The following is a 24728-nucleotide window of genomic DNA, read 5'->3' on the forward strand; positions in this document are numbered from 1 at the left end:
AACCCAATATACTTTAAAGGCGTGCTACTAAAAAATCCGAACTATATAAAAAATGTCAATAGTCACACATACTAGTCAATCGTATATAAAACAATATTGTTAACGCAATCCGAAATGTTTTTCAAAAAAACGAAATGTAGCTACAACGCGTTAAAATTTTCATATTCAAATTTTGTTTTTAAATATATAATGGCAACGTTTGTTCTGAATACAAAAGCAGATTTCGGCAATGTTTTACTACTTTTTGTACAATGTTAACGATACGAAATGGAGAATATAAAATAACGGGTCCCGTACATGAGCCTCACTGATTTGCAAAACAAAAGTAAATACGCTCGCGGAAAATGTTTGTTTACCGACAAAACAAACACCTCTATTTTAAATGTTTATTTTTAATCTTGTTTTCCGTTCCGTTGGACAAATACACAAGAATGTTGCCATAATATTCGCGGCAATAGTTGATCCATAAAATAAAATTTTACGCTGGGGAGTCGCAACCGTAAAGGTGTGTTATTTTATTCTCCACATTAGCGAATCATCGATGTTGCGCGTTATTATGGGTCATAGAAGCCCAGGAAAATATTATTGTTCCTACGTTCTGGTTCAACTGAAGACAATACAGTATATGTGACAAAATTCAAACCCCACACAAGGTTTTTTCTACAAATTTACAGGGTATCTCACTTATCCTTAAATATGAGCTAAAGATGGCGCAAACGGAGCAAAGCATTCTTGAACATTTTGTATTTCAAAGTATACTTTCTCTTTATCTTATGGAACTAATAGCTTTTGGTCATGCCACTTTTGCCTATAATTGAGTGGCCTTGTATATACAGGGTTAGTAAAAAAAGTTATCTAACTCCCTTTTTTGGAGAGCCTGTATACTATTGCCTATTTTGAACAATAATAATGAGATGTGTTAGTTCAGTTAGGAGTATTAGGTGCTATTCAAAATAGATTTTTGATTTTGCAAAATAATTGGATGATGTGATGATTTTAGCTACGTCTGCTGATCATTTTAACTTCTACGTTGTATTAGTTCCACACTTTTCAGTTTTTGGGCAACCTTTGTTTTGTCATTATAGTGGCAATGTTCATATTTGCAAATTATCTTATAAATGGTTTTATTGGACAAAAATCTTAAAATAAAATGTCTTTGCAGGCCAAAAAGCGGTTCAATGCTGTTGTATAGCAGAAAGAAGGTTCGATACCGTAGAGACGGATATTGCTGGAAGAAGAGGAAAGATGGGAAAACCACCCGCGAAGATCACATGAAGCTGAAAGTACAGGGAACCGAAGTGAGTGTTTTCTTCATAACAAATGTCTTCCTTCCCACCGATCGATAGATTTTTCCATAAAATATTTTATTTTAGTTTTGTAACTTGATTATACTACTCAACTATTATGTTTTTTAGTATTTCCTTTTCGTTATTAACATAAATCTAACAACAAATGAAAAAGTTGAATACTTGCATTGTAAGGTTGTAAGAACTTGGGGATTATTATCTGAGTTGACCTCACCGACAAATGAGTCACTGTAATAAAATATTTTAATTGTTAAAACCAAATTTACCACAATAATATTTTTGCGCAAGATACATTGAATCAATTCATTCGTTTTTCTTGTGTTATTTTATAAAATTATTTCAATGGCCGTTGTGCTCCATACTTAAGAGGCGCCGCGCTATTTTCGACATTTATTACAAAACTAGTTGTTAAAATTCCAATCAAAAATAATTTAACTACTTACGCGCAGATTGAAAAACGTTATTTATTCGAATTGAAAATCCGCAAATATATGGAGAAATGATGAAATTTTAATTGCATTTAGTGACGTAATTTAGTTTTAATTGAAACATTTTCATTTCGGCGTTAAACAAGTGTTTACTTTTTTGTTCGCTACGCAATTATAATTATTTTTGTTAATTCGAATAAAATTAATTTAATTGGCAACTTCAATAACGGTTGGTTTTTGAATTGAAACAATTAATACTGCATTGCTATTAACTTCAAAGGTTTTTCATTATTGACCGGTTCTAAATGCATTTATCATCATTTGTTCTGATTTTACAGTGGATTATACAGTTTGCCTACTTTTTTCTATCCATAATGTATATGTCTATATTGCCATTTTCTTAGTTTAAATTTTCAATATGGAAGTCGTATAGATTTCTGGGCAAAACTTTTTACTCTTCTAACAGAATTCCATTCCATCCGCGCTGCGATTTTGATTACATTTTTAAAATGGGGAGTTTGATATGCCCTAGTTGACCCCAGGTTGCCGGACTTGCAATCACAGGCTTGTTATGGGGTATATACAAAAAAAGCATAGTAAATACGCTCCATAGAGTGTAAAAGCAATCTACTTTTTAAAAAACAAATGGTCCTCCAACTAAAATTAAAAATTTGAGGTATTTTTAGACAAATAAGAGATTTGTATATAAATAAATAATTCATAAATATAATAATATAAATATAATAATATGATAAATAAATAATAATATGAATAAACTCAGACAGGTTCTCTGTATAAACTTGCACCTATTTTAAGATGTAGGTCTTAAGTTGAATTGATGAGTAGCCAAACTATCGTGTTTCCAATAATTAAGCAGCACCATGGAATCACGGGCTTTCACCATTTTGTCATTAATTCGTACGTCAGAGAATGAGAGCTGTATATGTAACTGAAAATAAACTGCTCTCTGCCATCCTGATGAGGTTTTAGTTAATGTTAATTGTTAATTTGTTAAAAAACAGTGGCATAACTTTCAAAAATCGCAGGAATTATATTTTCTTTTTACTACAGCAATATAGTTTTTTTTTTTAATACGGAATGTGTCAGTTCGCAATCCTGTATAATAAAAGCGTACTACTATTTATGAATATTCATTCTCCTGCGTCGGTTGTTTATCCGGAGTAGTCATTTTTTTTATCCTTACCCAACAGTCGAAAAAGAAAACAGAGCAAAAATTTCATACCAGTAGTTTCAAATTTGACGCACACACACTCACAATTACAATAATATTTCTTAAATTTGCGAACATAATTTTTCTCCCCAATTTTGTGGTTGGTAGCATAAAATTTTTCTATTATTTATATCATTTTAAAGATTCCCAATAAAAGGGGCGTTTGAAAATTGCCGAAAATGTATGCGAAAAATGAAATGCCTTAAAGGTAACTCAATAACTTCCTGCAGTAACATGTGTTTGCAAAGTTTAAACAAACTCGCAAAAAAAATAAAAACTAAGAATTTTTCAAGATCAAGATTAGTAACTCGGTTCACCGTTTCCGAAATCCAGGAGATGAGAGTCCAACTGCATACCTAATAAAATTGATGGAAACAGACACAAACTAAAGAAAAAAAGTATAAATACTTTAATGCGAGTAATTTAAAAAGTCATAACATTTACATAATACAGAATACCCCTTACATTTAGGGTCTGAGTTAAAATCGATTGTTCATGGTGAAAGGTTTATACACACGAAACCGCGATACATGGGGTCACGGAGCTTGCCAAACAGATAATGAAAACTTGACAATTTAAAATTCAAAGAGACTTGTAATCTAAATTGTGTATATGACGTTGAATTTTAAAATAAATTTTGAAATAATAGCGCTCCAATCAAAAATACAGAATTTATGAAGCAAAGCAAACTACGAGAATGCTAGTAAAAGTTATAACATATATAGTTATAACAATAATGCAATATGCAAAATCTGGACGAGAATAAAAAAAAAATTGTTAGTGCATCTATTCTAAAACTAATGGAAAGATGAAACACAAAAAGACCAAAACTTCCAATCGGAAATTGCTTAAACATATGTGTTTTTTTTTATATATTTCTGAAACGCTCCAAGTTACTTAAGTGAAATTTAGATCATAAATAACTTGAACTAGATCATAAAAGTTACTGCTCGCCAAATTTAAACTAAAAATAATTTACAATATGTTTGCTTCATACCTGTTTCTGAAACATTTATTATTTCCTGCGGTGATTTATGATTGCGCATAAAATTTAATTTATTAATTCGTTCAATTACCTGTTAACACTTTAAATAACTCCAATTATTTTTTTACTTTAAAATTATCGGCCTTAAAATAATTGTTTAAGGACAGAACATTGCACAACATTTTTGCAACAATTTTTATAAGGTAGTTTCTAGTTTTTCGCGTATTGCTGACTTAAGAAGAAGAAGAGGAAGAGGGTGTGAGAAAAAAATGGCGGTTAACTCTCGATTACCCGGTTTCACATTGTTCTAATAGAATATACTAAAATATTAAGTGAGTCACGTGCTCCCTTTGCCCTATACTTTACAAATAAAAGGTTTTTTAAGGTCTAAATTTCATTTAGGTATCTTAAACCGTTTCAGATATAATAAAAAAAAAACTGTTTTTTGCGGCCTGTTTTACAATATTATATAATATGAAATAATATGCAAATCAAGCGGTACAAAAATCATTTTTTCAATACTCAATTAAATTGAAAGACATTTTTTAAAATAAGCTAGGTTGCAAGTAGTCCTCAGTTTATCAGAGATTAGAAAGCCGACCCTCAGCAAGCAGGCTGAATGTTCATCTGAGTCCGCGTTTCATTCAACCGTCCACGATCCTGGAATTGTGTTTTTTAGTTAATTGAAGTTGCATTTGCATGGGGAACGTAAAACCGTGTATCCAGTAAATTAAATAAAAGTTCCGTTGCATTTTTTAAGGGCCCGTGTTTTGTGCTTGGCCGTCGGGCGTCATGTAAAATGCAACCTTTCTCATGCCCTCGCGGCTTTAAGGAGATATATTGCATCTGAGGTAATTCATTCCCCGTCCATTAAATGTGGGTTAAAAAACCATAAACATTTTTACGCCCTTTAGATGAGCTTCTTGTGTTTTTGCACTTTCATTTTTTTTTCTTCTCCTTTACTTGCGTCTGCCTGCCTTTCCGTGGCTTTATATCCCTTCCGCTAATGTAAGCCTAGTCTCGCCCCGAAAATCTGTGCAATTTAAAGCAAGATTAATGTTTTCCAAACGCCGGTTAATTAACCTAAACAATTACCCCATCTTAACGACGTTTCGCCACGAGAAAAGAAAATAAAATGGAATTAGTTTCGTCGGTGAAGCGAGTATTGTTTTTCTTTTTGTTGAGTTCTCTTCTTTTGGGATTGTTTTTCTTTTCTGGATAGCGTAGCTGTCATTATACAACACATATTGGAGTAGCTAAATACATTATCCACGAAATACATTTTCTTTCATATATCTCATACTAATTTAAGCCTTCCACAATGTACGTTTATTTTATAACACCCAACTATTAGCACCAAGAGGTAACAAAATAGTTAATATCTATTTAAAAATTTTGCGTTGCTTTTTCCAGTTATTGATATAATTCTCTAGTTACTGGCATTTTAAATATCCCTGTTATTGGCATTTGCGTCTAGTGATTGGCAAATTAATAAGCAAATAAGACAAAATAAATATTTATAATTTTAACAACATAAAATGTCGACCGTGTAATCTTTACGTTTATAAAATTTTTGAATCAATATATATATATATATATATATATATATATATATATATATATATATATATATATATATATATATATATATATTGCCAATGATGCCAGTATTGCGTTTATAGTAAAATTTGATGCTCAGTAGCCGGCAAATTTATAAAAACTGCTAAACTTTTATTACCGTGCATAATATTGCCCCAAATAACAATTTAAAACTCACCAGTTACTAACAAAACGTCTTTTTTTTTTCACGCGAAATACACGAAAACCATGTCTAAACGTTTATTTTTTTAGAACACTGTCACACACCGTCAATTTTGATTATAATAAGTGGGTACCAGAAGTGTACAGCATTCCATGCATATGCGGCAAAGAATACATTGGGGAGACCGGACGAAAAATATCAACTAGGCTCAAAGAAGATGAAACAGCCTTAAGACTAAGACAAATAAACTCACCAGCAGTTGCCAAACACAATCACGAAACCGGACATAAAATTTTATTTGATAAAACTAAAATTCTTGCATGTAATGAACTCTTCTAATAACCAAAAATCCTAGAGTCTATAGAAATCTATAAGCAACCTAACAAACTTAACCGCGAGTCAGCTGTCACCAATATGGGAATCAGTCATCTGAGACGGTGTTGATGCCCCTCACTTAGCTCCACCCCTCTCAAACAATATAAAAGCAGGTACAGAGTAAAATACGAGCCAGTTTGACTCAAGCTCTGAAGAAGCCGACAGGATGATTGAAATGTGCTTAAAAATAATTTTTATTTGTTTGACATCTACTACTGAGTAAGCGTCAACTCTTGAGCCTTTAACACTAGTTTGTGCCTCAAAAGTTACTTCTAATTGTCATTTATACACTAGACAGTAGACTAACCAATGAATAAATTGAAATTAAGATTATCACCCAACGATATCGGCAGTGTTCTTAGTCCGCCGCCTCCCTCCGAATGTTGGCGATCCAGTTGGCTATGGAGGTTCGTTCTAGCTATCAAGCTAAGAGTTCTTGCTACAGATTTTCTATCCTTGATTTTTCTCTCAATGAAAAGTCGGGGTATGTAATAACGTTTACCCCTCACGACATATCCAGTGTACTGGAGCTTTTGTTCTTTGATGGCTGTCAGCAGCTCCAAATTTTTACCCATGCGTTTGAGTATCTCCTTATTGGTTATTGTCATCGGCGTAGCGTATGTTGTTGATAATGGGTATCGTTGATTGTAATTCCGCGAAAAACTTTACGAAACTTAAAATTTATTTCTTCCAAAAATAACAATCTCCCTAGACTATTTACACACTACAATTTACTATTCGCATTTCTAATAATTTATAAAACATTAAGCAGCAATTCTAAAAAAACACAAATTATGCTATTTGCTCTCTCTGAAAGTTATATTTCTGTGATCATATTGAAATTCAATTGGAAAATGAAGATCTTAAATTTACAAATGAGGCAACAAACTTAGGAGTAATTTAAGTAAAAACGCTTTATGCAAATAAACATATATTGAATTTTAAAGTACGAAAAAAACTCTCTAAGGCATGTATTCTTTCTAAAGTTATATACTGTCTTCCATGATACTATCCATTCTTAACCGTTGCTGATAAATCAAGATTACAAAAAAAAACAGAACAGCTGTGCCCGATTCCTTCATGGTTTGAAAAAGTGTGATCGTATATTAAAAACAATATTTGCGTTGAAATGGCTCAAAACTAAATACCTGCTTTAATTTTTACTCGCAAAATATTCTGGATATGATCCAGCATAATTCTTGTTACTTTGAACTCTGCGTTAGCTATAGTGCCATTATGCTTTATAATAATTGTAATAAATATTTTGAATCCAGCTTAGTTCTAGTATTTATGAAAAAATGTAGTCCATTTATTGGAATTACAAAAGTCTCTGTCCTAAACAAATTAGTATTTTGCCAATAATGACTTTTTGGACTCTTATTATTATTATAGCTTATTGTTTCATGATTATCGTAATAGTCGGTAAATGTTGAGTAGCTGAGATCGAGATCTGAAATTAGACTACGCCGTTTGAGATGTGTAATTATATTAGTTTGTACTAAGTAATTTTGTTTTAACCTTGTGCAATAATTTAAAATATCTTAACAAAAAATTATTATTATTGTTATTATTATTATTATTATTATTATTATATTATTATTATTATTATTATTATTATTATTATTATTATTATTATTATTATTATTATATCCGTCGATTATTATTTATATTTGGGCACTCGAATTTCCCCTTTCGACTAACCGACTAGCGACAGCGGCGCTTTAGTTTTATAGTTGTATGCTCGCGGAGTCAGTGATCTCACTCCGATCCCTAAGTACGCCCAAGTTCTTGGAACGCAGATGAGGCCAAATTAGGGTCTAGCACGTCACAGTCATATTGGTTGATCAACACACACATACATTCTCTTCTTGACTAGAATTTAACATTTATTGTACACTTAAAATTAACCTCAATATCTGTAAACTTTAACTACGTTGCTTAGATTTATAAAGAAAAGAAAAGACTAAGGAGATTTTAATTAACGGAATAGTGTTCCAATAAGAAAACAAACTTTGTGTTATTGATGATCATTTGTCCCATTTAAAGTTTTAACGCACAACTTTTATATTTGCGGCCGTGGCTATTAGTTTGATGGAATAAAATTGTATAAATTGAGCAAAATCTGAATTCCAAATAGACTTTTTTTCATCATATTAAACTAATTAAGTAACGACGTGAGTAATTTCGTGGCGCTGACGAGAGTTTCAAATAATATGCTTTGCAAATTTTAAAAAGCTCCAACGCTAACGCATTTTATCGAGCGTACGTATTCACCCCGACTCTAATTCCCGCGGCGCTCGTCAACAAATCTCTATTAATAACAACCGCGGGGGGCAGGTAATTTAAATGAGTAACGTGTACGCACGACCGACATATGTTGAAATAAAAATATGCATAAAAAAATAACGATTCTTTTACGACACATTTCTAGTGGCAAGTCGTAAATCATATAATAAATGGCCACTAATTAGTTGCTTCATATTTGCATTTTATTAACCATAAAACTATAAGCCATAAAACTAGAGCGAGAATGCAAATATCTGAGACTTAATATGATTAAACACGCCCTCTCAATTTTGCATCTCCCGACTCGGCCGACGCTACGACGATATACCTACGTGGGGGCAGCAGTTAATAAGCGAAGCGGCCCCCAACATCGGGAAACAAATTTTAATAAAATACTAATATAATAAAGTTGTGTTTTTCATATTTAGGAAGAAAAATATTTAAAGAGGAATCTGATAAGAAGAAGAATATACGAAACAATATATAATCAAAGAAAGAATACCCAAGTAACGAATCCTAGTTTAAAAAAAGTCCGGGTAAAGACTCGAAATTTTTTGAGTGAAATCTTCGTCTTTTTGCTAGAAAACTGCGTTGTCCGGACATTCGGCTGTGAGTTTTTAAGGGCATATCCCGTTTTAACCTCTTTTTCTGTTTTTTGTTTGATATGAAGAGGATGCAACTTTTTTTGTGTCAATTAAGCTATCTCTCAATACATTTTTGCTACCAGGTATAAGGCTTGTTCTAGAGGGCCACTCTATTTGAGTACAACGGCTATCTCTTGCCCGACTATCTCACCCACAAATAAAGCATGGAAATTTTCTATAACCCTCCGGTTCTCCTAAGTTCTTGGCGATTTATTTTCTTCAAAAGAAGTCCTAAATGTTCATACGTTTCTTTTAAATGTACCGAATGCACAACGCGTATCAAGGCCAGTTCGTTACAATTGTGAAATAAAACGCATTTTAAACAACACTTACTTGAGTCAATAAACAGGCACTATTCTTTTATATACGGCACATTCCCTAATTTTGAAACTAAGTCAGGAATATTGTTGCAATACACTAGCGGTCCTTCCTTAATGCTTCAACGCAAACGGGACCAACAGTATTAGAAGCCCAAGACTGTCTTAGGCGCCAATTTTTACACCAAAATAAGAGTCGTATACATTTTTCACAAAAGAAGTTATAGTTTGCCTTTGCTTTACTGCGACATAACTACCACTTATATAACCAAAGATATCTGGATTGTTCATACATCTCTTCTTTCCATATTTACACGTTCTAGAACACTAAAAATACGCAACAACGAAAACAGCGGCGACCACTATAGCACATCTACTGACGCAACCAAACTGTACATAAGCAGGTTACTATGCTGTATTGACGCTTCTGCGCGAACTCTGTTGCTTTGCAGAGAAATGTAATATTATCCATTGTTGCCAAATCACATTCAATTTCATAAAAATCGATTCATTTAAAAATCATGCCTAACATGGAACAAAAACATTCATCTTATAGGTATATAAATTAATAAAATAACATTTTTAAGATATTGAGCGCTATAAAAAAAGTGCCGTGATAGAGCAAAAATATGGCGTTTTTGAAAAAAGGCCCCCAAAAATATACAAATAAGCAAACAGCTTCCAAATCACTATAGATCTGTGTTATTTTATTGTTTAGTTTTGGCAAAAATTTTTGTACCTTTGGTTTCCATCGACCATGTTATAATTTTCTGGCCGTAATGTCACGTTACTAAACTCAAACGACGAAACAACTATACTTGTGCCTGGTATTTTTATTTCGGAAGTTTCCTGTGTGCGCTGTATGGTTTATGGTGATATGTGGTTTCGTTCACAATTCGACGAGATTTTCATGCCTTTCCCTATAAAGTCAGAGTAATTCAAGCTTTGCTGACCTGATATTTCAATTAACTGGCGCTCCGTATTATTCAAAATTGTTTATACATACAACAAAGGTTAAATAGGGAAAGTTTTAGAGAAAACTTAGTGCATTAGTGCTTCAGATTTAAGATTCGTGAATTGGTTTGGGAAATATCGGCGAAAAACCAGATTTCGTTTTTCGCCCGTAAATCCAAACCGGTTAAATTGATAGCTGTAAAAATGTGACATTAATCAAACGCTTTTTTAAAACGAGTAAGATTTTGGGAAAGAGCGTAAAAGTTCAGTGATGTCTCATAAGTGTACAAAAGATTTTATCACACTATGTTCTTTAAGGCGGATTGCGAGATAGCAAAAGGCGATTGATGTATATCAGGCTATATTACTGTTCTTAAAGAAGTATCTGAATGTCACATTTTGACAGCTGTCAATTTTTATTTCGGTTTTTGGACATTTCCCAAACCAATTGACCTATCGTTCTTCTAAATTTTTCCACATTTCACCTTTGTTGTAGGTATAACAGGAGCGAATATCCCTGTTTTTTCAGATTTGAATGGTTAATTACAAACAAAGGTTTTTAAGATTTTACCACAAGTTTTGCCGCTTGAATTAGAATTAATCAAAAACGACGTTTTTTAAATTGTTTTTAAAGAACACGCATTTTTTCGTTCTACCCTGCCCATGATTGTCAGTAAAATTTCCGTCGAAAGGATATTTCAGGAATTTGTTTGAAAGATCTTTCAAAAGACGTCTTGGTTTTATAGAAACATTATTAAGAAATTATTACAGATTAAGTTGATTTGCTAACCCAAAAAAGTAAAAACATGTCACCTTAGATTTTTCGTAAAGTGTTTTTGACTTCGATCGCAGTTCAATTTAGGTTAAGGTCATTCGCCCATTTAAGTATAAAATTAGGTAATTAAGTATCGCATATGACGGTCACTGCCGAAGCCGGCAAATAGTTGCTGGGTAGTAGTGATGCAGAGGGAGTCGAGCTTCAAAATGAAAAATGAAATCAGATAAAAAAGCGACATAGGAAACGCAAATTGAAAGAACGGAGAGGGATGACTCAAGAAAATTATCTTGCCATCCGATAATTTTCAAAACTAACCAAACTATAGAAAGATATACAGAAGGTGAAGGCCACGCAGATATGAGAAGAATAAAAATTAGTTATATCTATCTGATTTGAAGTAGAAATGATCTCCAAGTCATGACATTATTAAAAAATTAATTTTATTTGTGGGTCCTTGGTGAACATCTCGAATCAATATTTGTCACTCAAAGTAGCTATTAAGGTAAGGCAATCAGAGACATCTTTTCGAAAGGCTGACACACAAGTGTTGAGGTGCATGCTTCAGAGACAATTATTAAAAATTAAAATTTCGTATATCAAAATGCTTGCAGAAAGCGTAATTAAATCTTTAAATGCTCATAGGAACATTTTGCCTAAAAAGATAAAAATAAAATTAACGGATTCACTTCACTTGTGTCGTTTTAATTTTGCTGGTATCATTTATGCCACATATTTAGACAAAGAATATATCAAAATAATTCAAAAAGTGGGTGCCTACGTTTTATACATAATATCAGAAAGTATTACTCCGTTTCTTTCAAATTAAAAGGTACAAAACAGTTTAACCTAAAAAACAAAAATTATTTAATACATTCTATAGGTACCGTGACTGTATTTTTCTCTTTCTTTTTTATATAAAAATGGTATTCTCATAATTCACACTTTAATTACCACAAGGTTCAGAATGATGATTATTTATAATGTTCATTCCAATTCATTCCACTGTTATATATACATCTAGTGCAAATGAATCATTTATTTATTTGTTTATGCACCTGTTAAGTATTTATATTTTAGAAAGACACGTTAAAATCGAACCCAATCAACATTTATCACAGGTTTAGAAGTTTCGTTCACCAAGAAGAAGGCACTGGACCTGCAAAATCGCTTTTAACTGCGATAGACTTTCCAAGCTCCCGAAGTGCAGTAAAATTTATCGTTAAAAAAAAGATTATTGCCGCATTTTGCAGTTTTGCTTGCATTTTTGCAAAAATTATTAATTACTTTTAAATGCTTGAGTGGCTTTAAAAAGTCGAACGGACACAGCAAGGCCTTTCTAAAAATATTGGAGTCCTAATGAAACTGTTGTGCTATGGTTAATAGTTTTCCCGAACTTTGTCGGGATATTACCCCGTCTTTGATGTCGGAAAATAACCTTTACTCTCGAAAATTTTCTTTTAATTAGTTTCGTGAATGGTATGGTTCGGTGGCTTTTCTGAGGGTTTTAACAAAAGCGGCTATAAAAATTTACAAGATAATGAAATTTTGATTAGAATTCTTTTGTCAAGGCTGGACAACTTTGATAATTACCCCAGATATAAAAAAATGAGTCAGGAAAAGATATTTGATAAAATCCAAAATTATTTTGTGTCGGTTTGGAACATTGCTCGAGACGAACGACAGCTTGTAGCTACAAGAGATTTATTCAAACCAATGCATTTCGTTGTAACTATAATTAAACTCATTAAGCGTATATAGCATTGGACCGTTTGCAGATCAATTCTGAAAAGAGTCAGTTTAGTTAAAAAACTCACCCTTTTTTAAGCTTAAAATTCGATTTGATTAAAAAAATCTCGTTTTACTTTTTTTAAAATTTTTGTCCCTATGCACGGACAAAATTATTACTATTATGTCGGATCATTTTTTCAAACTTCCTAAAAAAAAGTTCTATAAATTTTCAATTGAATTTCCTTTTCAGTGTATATACGGATGTTACGTCCATTCGGCCATTTTACCCACTTTCCACAGAAGGTGTTACTGGCTTCTCCAGGTAATATATTAATTAGTATAGAAGAAACAATTAATACAATTTTTATTTTGGTTTTTTGTTGGCAAATTTACCTTCCTATGTTCTTTATAGAGAGCTCTTAAAATTTGTTAATTAATTGGTTAAATTTTATATATGAAATTTGGACTAAAACGGTTATCTAACCAACCCTAGACTCGTTGACAAAGGTTTTCTGAAGCCCAATTCTCAGGAGCATTTGCAGCAATCTCTATCTACATAGATGAAATCGATATATTCATGATCTTGAAAAATGAACAACCGTTTCCAATTTTGAACGAAAAAAATGTAGTCAGATCTATTTGACCAACAAACCGGAACCTCAGAATAATTACTAACCAAAAGATTTTGTTGAAAAGTATTCGGACACTTTTTGTTACGTTTGTTTTCTCTACGTTGTTTTCGGTCTTAAAAGGATAGTATTAATTGTTAAGCAGAATCCAGACATCGTCTTGGTGCACTACCTTAACGTACCCTACCCTGACGACAACAAACTGGCGGTCATAACACCGAGCTTGGCGCTGTGGGCTGATAAAAAAGAATGGACCAAAGACGAATTAGTATCCCAACTGAAACCGATGTTTTTCAGTGAAGATGAGCCGGACATTAACAACGAATTGGAGATATCGGTAGGAAATACTTAAAACCGTATCCACCAACACATAAAATGGACCCGCTTGAGCGCCCCCTAAATTCTCAAAATTAGATGAATTTGCGTTAACTTATTTTAGCGCAGCAGAGTAAAATTTTGGAATGGCAGTGTCTGCTCGTCTGCGTGTTACTTTTACTTTGTCAAAAAAGTACTATAAAAAGTTCACGTTATAGTTCAAAATAACTTCGTTATACAAAGTGTCTCGAAATTAGACGTCAATATTTTAACCACGCATTCTGTGACCCAAAATAAGGGTAAAAGTTCATATAAACTAGGGTCCGAAACGTCTTAGTCTTTAACATACAGGGTGTTAAATTTGAAGAGGTGGTCGCGATTTTTTGTTAATATTTTAGAAAATATTTTTAAATAAAATTTGATTAGTTTATAATTTATAATTATTAGACTTTGTATAGGGTTGTCTTCAGGGGTGGGTAACACAGAGGAGGCTTGAGAAAAATTTGCTTTAAAATTTTTGTTTGTCGAATTTTCGTAATTTAGACTGCAGAATTTCAAAATCTAAAGTTTTCTAGGTAAATAGGGGACCCCTGTCGCAATTCGCTAGAACACACCGTTTTCGAGAAAAATGCTTTTGAAAATTTAATTACAACATATTTTTTTATTTTAATGTTTACAATCGAGGTGTAGATAACCATTAGTAAGCCTTGGAAGTTAATGACGCGTTTCACTTGTTTGTGTTGCTGGGTAAATAAAAATTAAATGTCAATTATTCGACAGCTTTCAATTTTGCAAATTTTTCCCACGCCTCCCCTATGTTACCCATCCCTGAAGACAATCCAATACTAAGTTTTAATTCGTTAAATAGAGCCTAAAAAGTTAAGTAACTGTCCCAAAATTTTATTTAAAAATATTTTCGTGTTTCAAAAATATTTACAAAAAATCGCCATCACCTCTTCAAATTTAACACCCTGTATGTTAAAAACTAAGACTTTTGGGCCCTAGTTTATATGAACTTTTATCCTTATTTTGGGACACCCTGTATATGTATCACGTTTACGAGGATAAGGCAAATCAATCTATTTCGATCTGATTAGATTTCTTTAAGGGGATACGCGGTATTTTACGTGTTGGTGGTCCACCTAGATCTACATTATTAAGAAGGGACTATGCGAAGCCCCAGTAGAATTTTAAATTACAGACTGCTGAAACCGTCGAAGCAATCGTCAGCCAGTTGATGGAAAAGCAGAGAGTGGCGCGACAAGCTGCCCTAGTGAGTAAAACTAGAGCGGGGTCATATCAAAACGCACATGTTACAAACGATTTTATTAATTGCTGACTCTTAAATTTCAAATTTTTCAGTTTTCTAATAAAACCCGTTCACAGGTTAAGCAACTAGAGTGTGGTTGCCCAGATTCAACTTGCGCCGACGGCAAAAGCTGTTCCCACCCGATGAGAAGAATAACGTCCGCCAAAGAAATATCTAGTTCACCATTACCTAGTTCTAGTGTTAACTCGAGAAATTCAAATAATCTGGATAGTAGTAATCAAGTTTCTTCCACCACCGGATGCGGTTCCCTGCACGTAACCAATAACAATTCCCACAATTCTCCCAGGATATATTCGCGAGAGTCCAGAAACAACCAAGCCAGTCAAAATAGCAATAATTGTTCCTCTAGTTCTGGAAACACTCCGCCTCTTGTGCTTAGTTTATCCCAGATACAAGGAGGGGGAGGTTTACTCATCCTCAATAGCAACACTAATAATTCTAGTCATCAAAACCTAGTCAACCCCGTATCAGTTGCTAACTTCATGTGCAACACCAATAGGTCTGTCAAAGAACAAAGAAGTCATCTAGTATTAAAACAGGAAGTGATGGAAACCAGTCCGCCTTCTTGTCTTCTATCATCTACGAAACAGGAAACCAAACCCACTCAAAGGGAAAATAAAATGGAAGTCAACGAAAATGTCCGACAATCAGTTTTTGATGGTGCAAACATATATGGAAATGTGACACAAAGGTAAAGTTTTTATGTGGCTTGCTTTAATTGCCGCTTAAGCTATATTGTAGGATTTTATTACCAAGAAAAGTAAAAATTTATTCAGAATAAATAAATAAGTGAATTTTCAAATACTTTTAAATTTGCTTGTTGCAATAAGTGAGCGACAAATTTAGTGCGCTATTGAATTTTTATTTCTTTTTCAGATTTATTAATTGAATCCAAGACTTTTTTGTCTCTCCAACATTTTGTGCATTTTGTATTATACGTCAGTTCTAGAAAATTGTTAAACTTTATCCGTCAACAGAAAATCAATAGAAAGCTAATAAATGGAAAATTTAGCGATCTGGGTAAACATGCGCTACAAAAAAACGTTTCTATTTTTTAAAGGTTTATGCTTATGTCTTGAATATTTTTTAAGATTTTTTAAAATGCTCTTTGCTTTCCAGTCTTCCTTTAATTTATATAATTGCCTATAAATATTTCGGGCACAAAATTTAAAAAATCGCTTATGAATGTCATCAACTTCCTATGGTTTCAACTATAAGCCCAATATTTGTAACGCTAGTGCTTTTGTACTAAAAATGAGTTAGTAGCTCATAGATAAATGTTGTGATACTAACTGTTTATTTTTGACTGGGACATTCTCAGGCAACTTCTTTTCAGAAGCCATCAAAATCAGCATCAAACCGAAGTAGTAATGTCTAGTGCCCCGTCGACCCCCTCAAAGCACATGGACACGACCCACGAAGATGTTGTAGAAGATTACAAGCATCAGAACTTCTGCGACGACACGGTAGTTCTCTTAGGCACGGATTCTAGCGGATCCTTAGTTAGCAAAAGCGACGGTTCTTCCATTATTAATGGGGGGTTCTTTAACGAGACTTTAGATCTGTCCCAAGAGGACATTCAAAGAACCCTCTCAGCCAATATGCCCATGTGTTCATCTGATTTAGAAAACCACGCGAGTCACAATTCGAATACAAACAACGCAAACCAGCAATCTAAAAAACGATCTCAACAACAGAATTTGACTGGTGATATAAATCCTATGGATTTCATCGACACGTGCGATGTAGTAGTGTCGCCGACTCATGTCGTTGATGATGACGTATTCGTTAATTTGGATGCTTTTGATATGCTTGGGGAGTTTCCCGATCTAGAAGGCTTAGAGTCTAGTCACGCTGCCTTGTTAGATGTCAGTCCGTCCGAAGCAAGCAGAAATAACGGAAAAGCCCAAACAGATCATCAACAGCATCAGCACCATCAGCAACATCAGAATAATAATCACTCTATGGAAGGTGGGGTTAAAATTACTGATTACTCCCCTGAATGGGCCTACCCTGAAGGAGGAGTCAAAGTTTTAGTTACCGGACCGTGGCATTCATCAGGACCGTACACCGTACTTTTTGATACATTCCCCGTTCCCACCACGCTAGTTCAAAGTGGAGTTTTGCGATGCTATTGCCCAGGTTGGTTAATTTAGTTATTAGACACTTTTAATTTCACGCTCCCCATTAATAATTTCATACCTTTGATACCATGTTCTAGGCGTAAGTATAGTTGTTTCTTATTAATTTGTCTCACTAAATATTTAGTTCTTGAACTAAAAGATCAAATACAAAAAGAATTTGTAGTAGTCTTTTCAGTCAGTTTTGCGATGTTGAATAAAATGTTTTATCAACTTTCAAATGTAAATATGATTTACCCAAAATATATAGATTATCTTCATTTTTTAAGGTACACAGAGTGTTAATAGTGAACTGCTGACGATGTTTGGTTGTACAATTAACTAAAATGTGCCCCACTTTACATTATAGTTAGCTAAACTAATGAAAACAAGAAAATGTAAGAACTGACGCGTGTATATTTTTTTAAATATTTATGCAAAGTTTTAGTCAACAATACAAAACCGAAACACAACAACTACATATTCTATTAATCTGTTATTAAATTAAAATGAAAGGTCATGTTGTCTTGGGCAGTATTTCCTAATTACATTATTACAAAATTTCCGTAGTCTAGATTATACTCATTCAATTACAGCTCATGAAGCCGGGCTGGCTACACTCCAAGTAGCATGTGACGGATATGTGATTTCCAACTCTGTGATATTCGAGTACAAGTTACCACGAAAAGAAGAGCAAGTTGCGACGGCGGAACCGAAAATAGAACGATCCAATGACAATTTACTTAAATTTACTTTACTTCAAAGGTTAGAAGCCATGGACGATAGACTGCAAATTAAGCAGGAACCAATCGATAATGATGTGGTAATATTTTCTATTTGAGGAAATTTTCTTACATTGATGGCGTCCTCAATTGCAGGTTGAAGATACAGCTCTATTCAGCCAAGCTAATTTTGAAGATCGACTGGTTTCATTTTGCCAGAACATGACGTCTAGAATATGGAAATTTGGAGAGGAACTAAGTGTCTCCTGGTTTGCGAGCCACCGGGGGATGACCCTGCTTCACTTAGCTGCTTCTTTGGGTTATTCGAGATTGGTGTGCGCGATGCTACACTGGAGAGCAGAAAATTCATCCTTACTTTTGGAAACCGAAGTGGATGCCTTAAGCCAGGATGAATTTGGTTATACGCCCCTGGTAAGTGTGAATTGTATATGTTGAAGATGTTCTTAAGAGGAAATGTACAGATGTGGGCTTGTGAAAGAGGCCACACTGAAACTGCTATCATGCTGTATAAGTGGAATCACACTGCATTGAACATTAAAAATAAGCAAAGACTGTCAGCTCTGGATTGTGCTAAATCCAACAACCATTCCGACTTGGTTGAAGAATTGGAGAAGTTAGAAATCAGAAGAGAAAAGGCAAATATGCTTTTGCATTCAAATCAGTCATCAGTGGAGAATACTTCTCCGACAGTTATCTCCCCAGCAAGTTCCACGGCTTCCCTAGCATCTATTTCCTCAACTAGTAAATCTCACGATGGTGTGTTTCTTCGTCCGGGAGCTGTGACGAGGTTTGTTAAATGGCGAAAATTGCTTTTAATGTACTAAAGAAACATCATTTGCATAGGAGTGAATACCAAAAATCGAAGATGCTTAACATCGACATAGATGCTGACAAATTTCTGATGTCTTCTCCCAGTCCTCTTCTATCGGATTTTCCATCTAGTGTCAGAGGTAGCAATGGTCAGAAACTTATTAAGAGACCTTCAATAGACAGCGGAATACATATGAGTTGCGGATCCGCTTCTGAAAACATTCGACCAAAGAGTTCGAAGATGTCGGGTACCCGAGAAACGTTAAAGTTGTCAAAGTAAGGAAACACTAAGTAAAAAGTAAAAAAATAAATAAATAAATATTACTAAGTTTGACATTTCCAAATATCTCAAGTATATTAGAATACAACATTTAATTTTCACAAGGACTTGCAAACCACATAAAACTTATTCTATAAGCAGGAACGACAGAAGTATGTCACTTCCAATCCATTCTGCACTATCCACAAGAGAGACCTCATTTGACTCAGATTCGTCAGAATCTGTAGGAAGAAAAATGGATTTTGCTCTGTGTGAGTAATTTAGACAAATTATTAGCAAGAAGTGTTTGTTTATTTTTATATTAATATTTTCGGAACAAAAATATTCTTATAAAAATAAGCATTTGGTAAGTACATACACTTTCCAGTGGTTGGACTTTAAAATGCATGCTAATTCCTAATTTGGTTAAGTGACCACCAGATATAAATTTTATCGCTTAAATATGCTTTAGTTTAATATTTTGTTAGTTAAATTAATAAAAATTGCAAATACAAATGTAATGTTGTAATGTTTTATTTTAAAACAAAAATCTAGGCGAATTAAGCAGTGGCCCTCGAAGCAGTAGTCCCCTCATTGACGTAGAAGCTGTCTCGGATGAGGACGAAAATGGCCTTCGCAACAGTAATAGTGTAGGTCAGTGCTATAAGTGGTCTAAATGTATTTCTGTTGATTGTTGTCTATCGGTGTTGTTTTTCTCAAACTTAACTTATACAGTCATCTCTCCTACTAGAAACCCTGTTTATCTATGTAGTTTTACTACTAGTATGCGCTAAGATTTATGTAGCGCTGTCTATTATTATCCCTGCTATATCCTAAAGATTAGGTATGCGGATAGTAGGTATGATGGTAAGCCATTAGTAATACAAAAAAATAAAAAATATATACTTTTACGCATTTTTTGTAAATGTAACATTTAATAAATACACTTTTAAATAATGTCAAAAGTCCGCAAAATTTAAGTATAATTTTAGATAACAAGAAATATTTTCGCGGTATTGCTTAGTATTGTATATCAATCTCAGCATCTAACTTCCATTTTTTGCTTATTATGTAATGGAAATCAAATAAGAAAGTGCTCATTAACTAGAAAAATATATCCAGTACTACTAACACTTACGTCGCTTATGTATAACATTAGGTAATATCACCATAAAATATTTCTTACAAAAACCATGTGCTGTAATAACTCGACGCCCAGTGACCATTTTCGTTTTCGCTGAACTCCCAATTTAAAAAGTCATTATGCAATGTGAATCGACTATATTGAGTGGTAATATTTATTTAATATAGAAATTGTAAAAAACTGTGTAAAAATGCCAATAAAAAAGTACCACATTAAGCCACTAACCAATTTTTTTTTGTAAAAATCGATAACTGTATTGATATAAAATACATAATTAAAGCTGGAAATATTGTACCAACCTGTTACGATGTGTATTTTGAAAACAAAATTTCAAGTTAATTAATATAATTTTGCTTAAGTAATTGTTAAGTGTGACGATTTTCGGGATTATAAAACAATTACTCTAAAATATGTATCATCAACTTTTGCAGATGTTTTAATAACTAATTGGATTGGCATTCTTTTCCATTTGATGTCAGATTAGGGATATTAACTTTTTATTTGTTTTAAAGTGCATTGAGTACCTACTGTAAGTATGCTTTTGCTTTCTAAAACTTAGCTTGGCGTGCATGTCCATTTGCATTTTGCTTATTTTAAGCTAGCTAAAACTGTTTATTAATAGTTCATTCTTCGGTACTGTTCAGAACAATTTTAAACCAAAAATCCGAGTAACCATATTTTTTTATCTTTTCTGAACAGCTGCTGGAACAAACTTGCTTTTTCAATTATATGTTCCATGGCAGTGTTTTTTAAAATTATGGAATTTCTACATTAGTGCCAAGTCTACCTGCAAATGCTAAAATCAAGCATTTTATTAAAATTTACGTTATAATTTATTACAATTTATTTTAAAATTAAAATTCAAGTTATGTATTTATATTCTATATTTCAGTACTAAGCCTACTTTTAATAGTTTGTGACTAATGTGGAAGGTGCTTCAGTTGTTTAATAGATGTCCGGTGTAAATTCGCAATAGTTGGCACGATTGAGAAAATTCCATGCTAGAGTTAGCAAATTAACTTAAATTAAACCATAAAAGCTTATAAATGAAAAAAATGTTTTTCTATTTCTAGGGGAGCAAGATGCTAGAGTGCTAACTCTTGCAGAGCAAATCATTGCTGCAATGCCTGATCGAATAAAGGTAAAATAAGCATTCATTTTGAGTAAACCACAGATTAGCAAACACCTTTCAGAACGAGAGCGAAGACATGCTGATGGAAAATAGTCCCGGACCACCCGACAGTCAACAGCCTACAGATACATTGTACGACGTTTTTATGGAACCACTTCTTGAGCAATCCTCATCAAGCTTCGAATCAGCAGAGTTCAATTTCGAATTTTCTGATCACAACTATAGGTAGTAGTTTTAGTTAGAAGTTTGTGGTAATCAAACCTTCCATGTGGATATATTTCCAGGTATTATGACGTGGGGACGCCACAATCTAGTCTTAGTCCCGCTTCATCAAGCTGCCTCCAATCACCGTGCTCCTTTACACTTGATTCGCCATCTCCCCCACCTACAACAGCTGACTTCTGCGAATTCCTGCAAGCTTCTGGCACAGTATTTGAAAAGGACTTTTCGAATTTAACTCTTTCGGGTATTTTTTTTTATGTCATTTGAATCAAATTCATGATCAACCCCTCAAATTTCAGATCGCGAGCAGCGCGAATTGTACGAAGCCGCAAAAACTATTCAAAAAGCCTATCGTTCCTATAAAGGTCGGCAACAGCAAGAACAAGACAAAGAGCGTCAAGCTGCCGTGATAATACAAAACTACTATCGGAGATATAAGCAGTATGCCTACTATAAGCAGATGACCCATGCCGCTACTGTTATTCAGAATGGATTCAGGTAAATGTTGTGCAGTTTCAATGTTGATGGTTTAGTGGTCATTGACAATACCTAAGAGAAGAAGAAAACTATCCTATTTTGGCAAAATTTTGATCATAAATTATACAACATCCGACATACTGTTTTTCTATACCCCTACCTACTAACCTATGTGTAAACAATCCATCTCCTGCTCTCAGTAAGAAACATTTGGATGCTCCCTATTTCAAAAACTACGGTTTTAACAAAGGTTATGATTAGTCAGCCATAAATTAGGCCTTAACCCTTTTATTTCAGTTTTTTAATGATAAAAAACGATTGATTTACTGGTTCTCTGTTTGCAGGTCATATTGTGAACACAAACGATTTAAGAAAAGTCAAGAAGCTGCCGTATGCATACAGAATTACTACCGTAACTATAAAGAACAGGGGGGCAGGGGCAGCCGCGAAGGCACGCCCGCTAGCACTGGTCTCAAGTAAGTTACGGGAATTTGTTTGCTGATCGATTTGGTGTTGGGCTTTCTGTGAACGTAGCCATACTTTTGTGCAGCAGGTTGTTTAAGCTGACAGCTATTGTACTGTATTAGACTAAGCCAGAACTTTGAAGGATTTAACTCGCTTGAATTTGTTAGTTTTCTAAAATAAAAATAAAAAGCCTTTTCAAAACTGCGCCGAGTGAATATATTGTTAAAAAAATGAAAACTCACAAAAGGGTGAAGTCATGGTGGTCATTAAAAAAATAACAAAACCGCATATAAAAAATTCATAAAACTTATCAGCTAACCATGATTACAGTAACCATTGTTTTTATGCTGATTTGAAAATATGATCTCATGATGATGATGCCAAACCTATGGAGGATTTAACTAGCTTGAATTTGTTGTTAGATAATAGATAAAAATAAAAAGTCTTTTCAAAACTTCGCTGACTGAATATTTAAAAAAAAAACTAGCAAAAGGGTGATGTCATGGTGGTCATTAAAAAAATAACAAGATCACAAATAACAGATTTATAAAAATTCTCAGTTGACCTATGACTCATTCTTTACAGTCACCGGTTTTATGCTATTTTGAAAAGATGATGTTTAGAATAGCATAATTTCGTAATGCAGATCATGACAAATTATAGTTTTTCAGAAAATAACAATAGTAGGGAACAAAATCAAGGGTTTGAATGTGTAGCGCTTATGTGTATTTATGAGGCAAGACAGTATTTAAATCCCATCCATTCTCATTGTAAATATTGTAATGTAAGAAAACTGATACAACATATATATGTGTTTAGGTGAACAAGGTAAGTTCTGTAACAACCCCCGCTTAATGTCTAAAGGGAACTATTTATATCACTTTAAAATAATGCTATAGAGCGGTATTCTGTAACATGACTTTTTTAAATATTGTGTCGACGATTGGCAAACAATTCCTCACTAACCGTTTAACCGAGACCAACTCGAATGCACTAGCCCCTTCCTGCTTGTATGTTATAGCTACGTGTGGTAGTTCTTAATGTGCCGGTTGTACCAGTATTTAGTTTTACAATAACTAGAAAAATGAATTAAGAAGGAGAAATAATTATTGTAAATCTAACTCTGCTAAATTCATCTGCAATGTACAGTAAAAGCTTAGTTATAAAATTTGAATTAATATTCAATCCAATATCAAGTCATTTTATCATTTATTTGTTTCTTTAAAATGATACATAAATCTCAATTTCCTCTTCTGAAAATATAACGAAGTTTTTACTGCTACTGATTCTGTTTATGTTTAAAAGTGAAATTACTTTAAAATTTTCTCCTCAGGCGTACTTACTCTCAAAGGAGGCAACATCAAGCCGCCAGGAAGATCCAGCAGTTTATGAGACAATCAAAAAATAAGTAAGTTCTGTTATACCATTATTATTAACTTTGCTTTTATGATGTTAAAATGAAATCGTTATAAGTGACATTACTGTTAATGCTAACAGTATTTGGGATGAACCGATGAGTACTACAACTGTGGTGAGTGTTCACATCCCAATGCAACCGGTTCTGTTTTCGTTTTTCGATATAATTGCCATTCTGACCAAAACAATTTCTGTTTTAGATTGCAGAAAGAACGAGCCGAAAAAGAGAAGCAGGAGGTCCCGTCAGCGGATGTCCACCAAAAGTTACAATCTCAAGGGGCATCTTCCAGTTGCACAGACCCAAATAACAGCAGGTTGATATTTTTTATTATATGTTTGCGAAATTCTATAAAAAACATTACGAGGTGTCTGAGTCTTACCAGAAATACTTTTTATCACCCCTAAAATCAAATCATAAAGAAAAAGTTGTCCAAGTGTGCTATTGTTTTCTAGTTTAACAATTTTCATTTAAATTATGTTATGTAAAGAAAATTTTGCTCTTCTTGGACTTTTCATATATCATTTGCTATTTACTGGAACGGTAAAAACAGGTCTTGCGCTAAATTTGCAATGACTTGGTTTCTCGAAAACCCACACGTAGTTTTCAGTTATGAACTGTTACTATTATTTTTTAAATGGAACAATTACTATAGTCTTTCTCAATCTTCATCGTGTTGGGTTTTGACGGACCCTCCCCAATAAAACTTTAAAGATGTTATTTCCTATTTTTATTGGGTAAAGCCATTAACAAAAAAAATATTCTTCTTGGGCCAGGTATATTTCTTTCATTCTGATATATTTCTTGAATGTGACCATTTGTGAAAGTGTTGAATAATCGTTTTTACTGTGTGTTTCGAAAACGTTAATTTAC

General features: G+C 33.4%; 1 protein-coding gene across 19 annotated transcripts in view; it reads left to right on the top strand.

The window, feature by feature from the left end:
• LOC132704084 (calmodulin-binding transcription activator 2) overlaps positions 1-24728 on the top strand; it is a 426963-nt gene that overhangs the window by 396510 nt on the left and 5725 nt on the right. For 9 of the 19 annotated variants that reach the window (XM_060673822.1, XM_060673821.1, XM_060673827.1 and 6 more), the window contains 20 exons: positions 1163-1298; positions 13046-13117; positions 13567-13761; positions 14926-15012; positions 15126-15760; positions 16391-17211; positions 17786-18012; positions 18068-18343; positions 18394-18719; positions 18776-19018; positions 19161-19273; positions 19557-19655; positions 21219-21286; positions 21339-21502; positions 21562-21743; positions 21799-21997; positions 22321-22452; positions 23775-23849; positions 23939-23972; positions 24058-24171. In XM_060673822.1, coding sequence (XP_060529805.1) covers positions 1163-1298; positions 13046-13117; positions 13567-13761; positions 14926-15012; positions 15126-15760; positions 16391-17211; positions 17786-18012; positions 18068-18343; positions 18394-18719; positions 18776-19018; positions 19161-19273; positions 19557-19655; positions 21219-21286; positions 21339-21502; positions 21562-21743; positions 21799-21997; positions 22321-22452; positions 23775-23849; positions 23939-23972; positions 24058-24165 — 4192 coding nt within the window. In that variant the 3' untranslated portion in view covers positions 24166-24171. The remainder of the gene's footprint in view (positions 1-1162; positions 1299-13045; positions 13118-13566; positions 13762-14925; positions 15013-15125; positions 15761-16390; positions 17212-17785; positions 18013-18067; positions 18344-18393; positions 18720-18775; positions 19019-19160; positions 19274-19556; positions 19656-21218; positions 21287-21338; positions 21503-21561; positions 21744-21798; positions 21998-22320; positions 22453-23774; positions 23850-23938; positions 23973-24057; positions 24172-24728) is intronic. The other 10 variants (XM_060673824.1, XM_060673826.1, XM_060673823.1 and 7 more) reach the window with 10 other exon arrangements.

This window comes from Cylas formicarius, unplaced genomic scaffold (assembly GCF_029955315.1).
Source record: "Cylas formicarius isolate icCylForm1 unplaced genomic scaffold, icCylForm1.1 PGA_scaffold_6__28_contigs__length_40554024, whole genome shotgun sequence".
Taxonomy (NCBI): domain Eukaryota; kingdom Metazoa; phylum Arthropoda; class Insecta; order Coleoptera; family Brentidae; genus Cylas; species Cylas formicarius.